Below are 11,890 nucleotides of genomic sequence, written 5' to 3' on the forward strand. Positions count from 1 at the left end.
ACAATAAAATGCAAGTAGCTCTAAATAAGATTGAGTATTGGTGCAAATTTCATGGCCTTTCGGCGAATTCGGGAGCCCAGCGGATTCCGACATTTTACACACACATTACATACATATGTATATCAAAGTAATATAGTTTGACTTAATAAAGACTATAAGTTCAATACGTAAAACTGACGACGAGGATGGGATGTGAAAAATATATAATATATAATAATATAATATATAATATAATAAAAACAACATACACACATATATGTATGTATACACGTATTGCGCGCAGGTCAGAGAACGTTAAATATAGAGAATTCTCACGAGCTACGAATAGTGTGAATTGTCAAAAATGAAGTGAAACCGCGAACACTATTTCACCTCGCTCAACTCGAAGGCGGGGAAGTTCTTAACAGACCTGATTACAGTGAATTATGTACAAGTACATTGGCTCTGCTCAGTTTTTGGTTTCTGTATGAAATCAAATTGACAAATGCCGACGGCATTTTGCAAGGCATTTGCTTGTGCATTTTTATGTTCCCTTGATAAACGAAAATTTATTCAATTTATATTTTCAAACAAATACAACCAAATAAAGATTTAAAATCCAAGATTTAAAATCAAAGTAACTTTAATGCACACATTTTGTTGTGCGCGTTTTAGTAAATTTGATGAAAATTTTTACTAATTTTTCGAGTCGAAATTAATTTTAGACAAAAATTCAAAGAGCATATTGGTATATTGATGAATATATGTATATGTATATCAATATATGTATATATACATATATTTTGTTAGTTATATTTGTGCAAAAGTTCAATTGCATCTTCAATTCTTATAGTGTTAGAAATGTATGTATGTGCACACGCACTGCAGCAACAATGACCTACCTTACGACGCATTGCCTTATCATATTTATGTGCATTTGAATATGCATTTTTTGGTCCTGTGCCAAACGAAAGTTTTTTAAATTTACCTATGTATATTACCGGGAATAAATCATATACATTATGTATATATGTACATATGTATAAGTATGTATGCATTTTATAGATAGTACCAAACTTTGAAATTTAAAATAAATAAAATAAAACTTCAAAGAAACGTATTTGCATACATACATATGGGACAACTAAGTTCTATTGCATCTTTAATAAATATAGTGTTGCACGCATATGTATGCACTGAAGCAACATGACCTACCTCACGAGCATCGCCTTATCATATTTCATGCAATAATTAGGGAGTAAATATTCGAATGATCGAATTCCTGCAAATGCTAAAACAACTTCTTCTGCATATGCATCGACGCATGTGCATGTGCGTATATGCACACTTGATGCCCTAACTATATATATATGTACGTTCAATTGATCAAATCAAAAAATTCTGTATACAAAACGCTTCATTACCAGGCACACAGGAAGGTGGCATATGCAAATACAAATATGTGAATTGAATTCAAGCAAATCAATGCTTATTAATATACACATATGCATGTACATACAACCACACACACAGGGCACTCGCTTTATTGCTCAAAATGCGTATGTCGTTCAAAGCTACAATTCTATGCCTAGCGACTACAAGAACAAAATGCAGTCCTAGACGCAGGCGTAGCGGCCATCATTCTAGTTGCCATAGCGCTGAACAGTCGCGGCGGCGCCGAACAGTTTCAACTATTGTACTGTGCAACAAAAACTCACCATCAAAAAATTCATTGATAAATTCGAGCTCATAGTTCTAAGAGCAAGAACTTTCATTCATAAAACGAGCCGCCCATATGCCAATTTTCTCGACAATTCGAAAATAGTCAATATTGGAATATTTCGCGTACAATTATTTGCCAATGCACCTAATTCTCTTTTTACACGAATTTTTTTTACACGAATTTGATTTAACACGAGTTAAAAAGAGAACAATTTTTTTTTGAAGTGAAAACTTCTTTAGAATCGTTGGGAGTGATTTGAGAAAAAGTGAAACGAAAAAGCGACACCAAAAGAAGAAGAAAAAAGATATACGTATATATATGTATGTATAGAAAATGCTTCATTACCAGGCACACAGAAGGATGGCATAAGCAAATTTAAATTTGTGAATTTATATATGTATGTATATATGCGGATATATGTATATATGTTGTGTGTATGTACATATGTGCCTCGCCACAGCAAAACATACGGTAAAATTTCTCAAGAAATCCAGCGCGCATTCATAGGCACAGCATTGCATGTACAGTAGGGCGGGTCAATTTAAAAATCGCTCATTGCTCTATGAAAATCGTATTCTAGGGATCAAAATAAGAAACTTTGCCGAAGGAACCATACCTCTAAAACGAATTCTGATGTCCCCCAATTTCAAAATATCACCATTTTTGGCCTTTACATGAAAAAATCAGCTAAATGGCTATGTTTTTTCTTTATTTTTATTTATTTATAATATTATCTATTTATTCTCTTAAGAAATTTATTTAGTCAGAACATATGTAAATGAATGAATGTGAGTTATAGAAAAGAAACTAAAAAGTTCGACCCATATTGGGGAACATCAGAAATCGTTTTAGAGGTATGGTTCCTTCGGCAAAATTTCTTATTCTGATCCCTAGAATATGATTTTCACAGAGCAATGGGCGATTTTTTTGCCTTCCCACAAATCGACCCGGCCTAATGTACAGTAACCTTGAACAGGCAGCTGCGGTTGTCGAGCATTTAGAAACATATATTTACATACATATATGGGTGCAAACATATTTACGGAGCCGCGGGCACTAGACTTGACAAAAATTGAATATTGGCAAATAATTCTACGCGAAATATTCCAATATTGACTATTTTCGAATTGTCGAGAAAATTAGCATATAGGCGGCTCGTTTTATGAATGAAAGTACTTGCTCTTAGAACTATGAGCTCGAATTTTTAAATCAATTTTTTGATGATGAGATGATGTAGATGCATATGTGTATATTAATAAGCATTGTTTTGCTTGAAGTTCAGAACACAAATATGTATGTACGTACATAGGCTAGGCCATAGTATAGCATACATACATATGTATAAAAAATTCAAACCAAGCGTCCTACGAATGTTTGTGTGTATGTTAGTACGTCTGTGTAATATACGCGCTACGACGCTCATAATAGCAACCGCGTGTGCTGTATTGCGTCCGTATTTTTAAATGTTTACCGCAATTATGCCGAAAAATAATGCAGAAAAGTGTCGTGAATATCGACAGAAAAAAACAACAATTGACACGGTATTTCAAAGATATGTTGACAACATCGAAACCAAAGCATTTGTATCATATTTTAGCTATCATAAGCCACTCATATCATTTGTTGAAATTGAAAACATTGAGGATGGATAAAATATGAACTTTATAGCAATATTATAATGAACCTATAATTATCCCGCTCCTAATGCTGCCTTCGTCTCATTCTCTCTCAGTTTGTTTTACGGAAGGTTTCACTTCTATCGCGTCTAACCGTTAGACTGGTATTTTTTTTACACGAATTGTTTTGTTTTAACACGATTTTCAATATTTTATGAATTTTCATATGAATTCTCATAGAGCAAATTGGATTCATTGTTTGGGATTTTTGTTTGAGCATATCGGTTTAGGTTATTTGTTTAGGATCTTAGAATATCAGCATGTAATCGCATCTATACAGGATGAGAGGCTTTGGGCTGTTATCGTGTACAGCTGTTGCTATAAAAATATTTGTATATGAGTGGGATTCCCCGAATTATGCATAGAGTAAAGACGTAATGTACTTTTTACGCAATTTAGTTTGGTTTTGAGAGTTGAAAAGAAAAGACGCTTAGTTGTTGTGAGTATTTAAAACATTATAAGTAAAATAAAGTTAGTGCTCGTATAGATTTATTAACTCAATAACAGGTAAGCTTTAAATAATTTTCAAATCTTTGCATTATTAATATGAAAAATATTTTGGTAGCCTTAACACAATGTCACATAATTCACCTGTAATAAAAGCCAAGAGGAAGGCGATCAGTTTAGATACTAAAATTAAAATTTTAGATCAACTTACAACAGGACAAGGAGCAACGGCTGTAGGAAAGCATTTTCGTATTCATGAAGCTACCATAAGAACGATCAAGAAAAATGAAACTGCGATTAGAAAATCGGTATGTTCTGGAACGAAAATAAGTGCTAAATCATCGTCATACATAAGAGATGTTGTCAAAGAGAAGATGGAAAAAGCTTTGGTAATGTGGATTGAAGATAAATCACAAAAAAGAATACCATTGCTATCAAGCAAACTGCATTTCCTGAAAAACTTAGAAAAATTATTGAAGATGGAGGATACACCCCAGATCAAGTTTGGAATGTAGATGAAAGTGACCTCCTTTGGAAAAAAATGCCGAGCAGAACTTATGTTGCAAAATCGCAGAAAACTGCCGGTGGTTTAAAAGTAGCAAAGGACCGTGTAACATTGTTGTTTTGTTCCAATGCTTCAGGAGAACGTATGTTAAAACCACTGCTAGTAAATCGTGCTTTAAGACCACCGATGAAAAGTGTAGATTTCAATAAACTGCCAATTCACTGGACAGCAAACAAAAAGGCATGGATGACCAGTGCAATCTTTACAGAATGGTTCCAGAAATACTTCATTTCAGAAGTTAAACGCTACATGAATGCAAAATGTCTAGAATTTAAAGTTCTTTTAATTCTAGACAATGCACCTTGCCATCCGCTTTTGGAGCACCCAAATGTGCAATTTTGCTATCTTCCGCCTAACACTACATCCTTAATACAACCGCTAGACCAAGGGATCATTGCTACTTTTAAAAAGTACTACATAAAACGTTCATTCCAATACGTGGTAGACAAACTAGACCATAATGAGGATTTAACAGTCATTGATATGTGGAAAAAAATTTCTATTATGGACTGCGTTAATCAAGTTGGGTTAGCGTTAGCTGACTTAAAGCCATCAACCTTGAACTCATGTTGGAAAAATATTTGGCCAGAATGTGTCAAAAGCAAAGATACTGATCCTGTCATCCATAATAATGCTGTTTTTACTGACATCATAACGCTGGCACATACAATTGGTGGAGATGGATTCGATGATCTATCATTTGCCGATATAGAGGAATTATTAGCTGATAAAAGCTTGAGCGAAAATGAAATTATAGACCTCACCCTTGAGACTCATCAAGACAGAGAACATAGCGATAATGACGAAGAAGATCCTCCCATTTTAAATGCAACTCTAATTAAAGAAGGTCTTGATCTTGCCAGAAAATTAGGTAATCATTTTCAACAACATGATCCTGATGAGGAACGAGCTGCAAAATTTCAACGTGAACTGAAATCATTAATGGCATCTTACAGGGAACTTTATAAAGGTTTATCACGAAATCAAACACAATCTTTAATGACTGATTTCCTTCTAAAAACTACTGAATTATCAACACAGGAGCCTAGAGATGATAATCCAGAAACAATTTCACAAGATGATGAACAAAATAATTCTAGTGATGGCAGTGATATTCTAGTCTTACGCAAACGTATGCGTTTATTGTCAGAAAGTGACAATGCATAAAAGTTTTTTATGTTTATATTATTTTTACTTGTTTTATATTAATGAATTTCAGATATTATTTTCTTTTTTTCAAAGTATAATTTATTTCTTATAATATATTTAAAGAATTAAAATGTGTAAACACGAAATAAATTCTTTAGTGAACTCTAAAAAGAATTTTTTAGTATTGTTTTCACCTAATTCTCTTTTTACACGAATTTTTTTTTACACGAATTCTTTGGGAACGTATCTATCGTGTAAAAAGAGAATTAGGTGTATTTGATAAATCTTGAATTTTTGTCAAGTCGAGTGCCCGCGGCTTCGTACATATGTATGTGGGAGTGAACGTGAGTAAGGTGGCAACCCATATTTGTGTCACCCTGTGGCGCCACACCATCGAGAAAGATGAGAAAAGAAGTCGGCAGTCTTGCAACGACAACGTACGAGGAGAGACACAATATTCGAGTGCGCGGGTGCTGATCGGTTTCTGTCCAACATATATGCACTTTAATTTCAATATCTACACATTTACTTTGTAAATTAATTTTAAAATATTACCAATAAACAATATATCTTTTCCATTTTACCACATTTTGGGGGCTCAACCTAAAAGTTTTAAAGTGTAAAGTGCTGTTTCATTAAACAACGAAACTGATAATTTCTAAAGAATAAGCATGTCTTGCCTTAATGATTTTATGTGTAGTAGCTTGCGCAGTAGCACCAAAGCCAAAATTGCTATTTTCCATAAATATAATAGGACTATGAATAAGTTCGTGCGGTTTTACAACAGATGGCGTAACTTGATTATTATTCCATCGATCCACATTTCCAAACATTCATTGGAGAGCTACTGTCGTAAGGCACAAACGTCAGTATAAGTTTTTTATTTGAAGCGTAAACAACAATATTTTTACCACACTTGAAAATGTCGAATTTCGTGCCAAATAATGTGTTTTTGCGGGGAATTCTTCTTCATTATTTTAATATGAAGAAAAAAGCAGCCGAAAGTCATCGTATCTTGGTGGAAGTTTATGGTGAGCATGCTCTAGCTGAGCGAACGTGCCAGAAGTGGTTTGCACGCTTTAAAAGTGGTGATTTTGGCTTGGAAGACGAAGAACGCGAGGGTGCGCCGCCAAAGTTCATGGATACCGAATTGGAGGAATTGCTCGATCAAGATGCGGCTCAAACGCAAGAAGAGGTTGCAAAAACTTTGGGAGTTGATCAATCAACCATTTCCAAACGTTTAAAAGCCATGGGAATGATCCGAAAGGTAGGCCATTGGGTGCCGTATGAATTGAAGCCAAGAGACGTTGAACGCCGTTTTATGGCATGCGAACAACTGCTTCAACGGCACAAAAGAAAGGGTTTTTTGCATCGAATTGTGACTGGCGATGAAAAGTGGGTCCATTACGACAATCCAAAACGTCGGGCAACGTATGGATACCCTGGCCATGCTTCAACATCGACGTCGGCGCAGAATATTCATGGCCTGAAGGTTATGCTGTGTATCTGGTGGGACCAGCTGGGTGTTGTGTATTATGAGCTACTGAAACCGAATGAAACGATTACGGGGGATGTCTACCGACGACAATTGATGCGTTTGAGCCGAGCACTGCGAGAAAAACGGCCGCAATACGCCGATAGACACGACAAAGTTATTTTGCAACATGACAATGCTCGACCACATGTTGCACAAGTGGTCAAAACATACTTAGAAACGCTCAAATGGGATGTCCTACCCCACCCGCCGTATAGTCCAGACCTTGCGCCATCCGTTTACTATCTCTTCCGATCGATGCAACATGGCCTGGCTGACCAGCACTTCCGTAATTACGATGAAGTCAAAAAATGGATCGATTCGTGGATTGCGGCAAAACCGACCGAATTTTTCACAAAGGGAATCCGTGAATTGCCAGAAAGATGGGAAAAAGTAGTAGTAAGCGATGGACAATGCTTTGAATATTAAATTTGTAACCATTTTACGTCAATAAAGTTTCAAATTTCGAAAAAAAACCGCACGAACTTATTCATAGTCCTTATATATTTGAAGAAGAAGGTGACAGAAATAACCGACGCAGACTTCGTGAGTTTTGTGGCTTTGGATACGACGAAAACAGCGACGAGTATCAGCAAAAGAAGATATACGTCAGTTCAAATTTAAGTGAACGCGACTTAGTTTCAATTTGCAACATGATGGGCATTAGCTACGATGAAGACGATGTGCTGTTGCACATATTTCGTAATTTACGACGCAACCACTTGTTCACCGAAAGAAATAACGACGTAAACGACGGAGAAAACGACGACGAAGAAGATGATAACGGCGAAAATTCTGGAGAGAATACAGCGAGTTGCGGCAAAAGGAGAAACGAAGTAGCGAACAGTAAAGTAGAGAGAAGTAACGTATGCAAAGAAGATCATGAAACGACAGACTATTACGACTTTGCGACAAATATAAGCGGAAAAAACAATGAAGAAAATGAAAACAGTAGAGCGTCGGCAAAACACATAAACATGCAAGTAAATAAATGTGTGGAAAATTCCATGACAAAATTTGCAATGACATTTCGCGATATTGAGGATTCTATTAGACCATTTGACGGTTCTAATAAGGTTCGTGTTGATTTGTGGTGCGAAGAATTTGAAGAGCAGTCTATATTAATGCAATGGGACAATCTTCAAAAATTTGTGTTTGCAAAAAAATCTTTGCGTGGTGTTGCTAAACTTTTTGTAATGAACGAAAGAGGGTTGAATTCATGGCAAGCATTGAAAAATGCGTTGATTAACGAATTTAAAGACACAACAAACAGTGCACTTTTACATAAACAACTAAGTGAGCGTAAATTAAAAGAAAATGAAAATTTGCAAGAGTACTTTTATAATATGAAAGATATTGCAAATCGTGGTAATATTGAAGACGAAGCATTAATATGCAATATGTTATTGATGGAATTAACGATTTGACAGTAAACAAAACGATATTGTATGGTGCAAAAAAGTTGTATGATTTCAAAGACGAACTTAAATGTTATGAAATGATGTGTATGCAAAGCAAATCAAAAGCAAAGCAAATGGTGAAAACAAATATAAACCAATATGAACGAAAAGAAGTGCAATGCTACAACTGTGGTGGAAAAGGCCATGTATCAAGCAGTTGCAAAGATAAAGAAAAAGGGAGAAAATGTTTTAAATGCAATCGGTTCGGGCATATTTCGGCAAATTGTGATTAAAATAAAAAAGACGAAACAAATTCAAAATCAAACACGCGTCAAATTGTACTTAAGCGCGATTTTGCTCACAAGAATGTTAAAGTTGGGGACAAATATTACGATGCATTAGTTGACACGGGTAGTAAATTTAATATTGTTACTCAAGAGGTGTATGAAAACCTTAACAAACCAAAATTAAATGCATGTAACGTTTCACTTGTTGTGTTTGGTGCAAATAGTCATGAAAATAAAATCAAACCCAGTGGGTTTTTTAAAAGAGAAATTGAGGTAGACGGTGAAACATTTTTATTGAACTTTTACGTGGTTTCGAACAATTGCATGGACATTAAAGTTGTACTTGGTGAAGAACTGTGTATGCAATCAGTAATTATTATTAACAAAGACGGTTTAATAATTAGAAAAGCGCAAATGGATACAACAATAAACGATGATGTACTTTTAATGAAAATTGATACAGTAATTCAAAATAATGAACTTGACATAGACACCGATGCAAGCAAAGAAGCAAAAAAAAACCGTGAGTGAAATAATTTCGAACTACAAGCCAAAAAAAATTTTAACAACAAACGTAGAAATGCGAATTATCCTTCACGATGAATCCCCAATATTTTCAAGACCACGACGATTGCCATTTTCTCAAGTCGACATAGTTGAAAGCCAAGTTGATGAATGGCTCAAAGACGGTATAATTGAAATTTCAAACTCAGAATTCACCAGCCCCGTGGTATTGGTAAAAAAACGCGACGGTTCACCAAGATTATGTATAGATTTTAGGCAAATAAATAAAAAAATTATTAAAGACCATTTTCCACTTCCATTGATTGATGATCAACTGCATCGGTTGCAAGATGCTAGGTTGTTCAGCACTTTAGATATGAGAAACGGGTTTTTTCACGTGCCGGTGGAACAGTCAAGTAGGAAGTACACATCCTTCGTCACGCAGAGCGGGCAATATCAATTTTGCAAGGTGCCTTTCGGGTTATGCAATTCTCCGGGGGTATTCCAGAGACATATCAACGCGATTTTTCGAGAGCTGAGACGAGAGGGTATTGCACTACCATATATAGACGATGTTATTATTCCAGCTAAGAACGAGCAGCAAGCAATGCACAATCTAGAAAAAGTAATAAACACCTGCCGTGACTATGGGTTAGAACTTAATATAAAGAAGTGTCAATTCCTTAAAAAAAAAGTTAATTTTCTTGGATATGTGATTGAAGATCAAAAAATCCGTGCATCGCCGGAAAAGACGCAAGCGGTACATAATTACAAAATACCCAAAACACAAAAACAACTTTTGAGTTTTTTGGGCCTAGTGGGTTACTTTAGGAAATTTATACCCAATTATTCAATCATCGCAAAGCCTTTGACTGACCTAACCAAACAAAACGTAAATTTTACCATGAGCCTACCAGCTGAACAAGCATTTAACGCACTTAAAAATGCACTATGCGAGAACAACGTGCTAAATATATATAATTGCACCTACGAGACTGAGTTACACACAGACGCTTCAATTGATGGGTTCGGTGCAGTGCTACTGCAGAAATCTCCACACGATGGTCAGCTGCACCCTATCTACTATATGAGTAGAAAAACGACAGAAGCTCAAAGAAAGTTTACCAGCTATGAGCTGGAAGTACTGGCAGTAGTTGAGGCCTTGGCGAAATTCAGAGTTTATCTACTTGGTATAAAGTTTAAGCTTATAACGGATTGTAAGGCATTTACGAAAACTCTAGAGAAGAAAAGTTTATGTACACGTGTAGCTCGTTGGATACTGTTATTACAAGAATTTGATTACGTTGTCGAGCACAGAGTAGGCACACGTATGAAGCACGTAGATGCCCTAAGCCTCTATGCAGTTATGTTGATACAAGATGACCAATTAATTATCAGAATAAGTCAAGCCCAATTAGACGATGAAAAGTTAAAAGCTATTAGAGAGGTACTTAAAAGCAAAAACTCATACAACGATTATTTTGTGAAGTCAAACATATTATATAAGATGTTCAGAGATACCGAACTAATCGCAATACCAGAAAATATGGAAAAACAAATTATTAGCCAGGCCCATGAGAGAGGTCACTTCGCAGTGAAAAAGACAAAAGAACTAATTTTAAAAGATTATTATATTTCAAATATCGACGAAAAAATAAGAAGACATATTGCGTGTTGTATACCATGTATCTTAAGTAACCGAAAGCGAGGCAAACAAGAAGGTTTACTCCATCCTATACAGAAAGAAGAGTTGCCACTATATACGTTTCATATAGATTTTTTGGGTCCTTTACAATCAACAAACAGTATCAGCATATTTTAGCAGTTATCGACTCATTCACAGAGTTTTGTTGGTTGTATCCGTCGAAGTCCACAACAAGTTTAGAAGTAATATCAAAGCTTCGCACCCAAAGCGCAATTTTCGGTAATCCGGCAAACATTGTTTCTGATAGAGGCGCTGCATTTTCCTCAAAAGAATTTCAAGAGTACTGCGAGAGTGAGAACATTAAACATACGATGATCACAACAGGCTTACCCAGAGTAAATGGCCAGGTTGAGAGGTTGAATGAAATTATAATATCAGTTTTGACAAAGTTAAGCAGCACAGACCCTACAAAATGGTTCAAACATGTATCCAAAGTTCAGCAAGCAATTAATTCAACGTTTACAAGAAGCATAAATACAACGCCGTTTGAGCTTTTGGTGGGAACAAAAATACGTACAAAAGACGACAAACATATACAAGAACTCATTGAACAAGAAGCTATAAATGCATTCAACGGCGATCGAAATGATCTTAGAAAACAAGCAAAGCTTCAAATTCTTGAGGTTCAGCAGGAAAACAGAAGAACATACAATCTCAGACGTAAGCCGGCACAGCAGTATAAGGTCAACGATTTGGCGGTAATAAAACGCACACAATTTGGTAGTGGTCTTAAACTAAAATCGAAATTTTTGGGTCCGTACCGTATAATAAAAATCAGAGGTAATAACGCATATGAGGTAGAAAAAATCGGCAATGGCGAAGGTCCAATAAATTCGACAACTTGCGCTGAATATATGAAGCCGTGGGTAAAAGGTTCAGACAAGAATGACTTACCATTCGAGACGAATGTTTAACAGGATG

General features: G+C 35.6%; 1 protein-coding gene across 1 annotated transcript; it reads left to right on the forward strand.

The window, feature by feature from the left end:
- Positions 1-4,079: 4,079 nt before the first annotated feature.
- LOC129250296 (tigger transposable element-derived protein 1-like) lies at positions 4,080-5,602 on the forward strand (the record flags this gene model as incomplete). Its single annotated transcript, XM_054889931.1, has 2 exons — positions 4,080-4,336; positions 4,378-5,602. Coding segments are annotated over 2 exons (1,437 nt in total), but the record flags the coding sequence as incomplete, so codon positions are not given.
- Between the last annotated feature and the right edge of the window lie 6,288 nt (positions 5,603-11,890).

Source organism: Anastrepha obliqua, chromosome 6 (genome assembly GCF_027943255.1).
Source record: "Anastrepha obliqua isolate idAnaObli1 chromosome 6, idAnaObli1_1.0, whole genome shotgun sequence".
In the NCBI taxonomy this organism is placed as follows: domain Eukaryota; kingdom Metazoa; phylum Arthropoda; class Insecta; order Diptera; family Tephritidae; genus Anastrepha; species Anastrepha obliqua.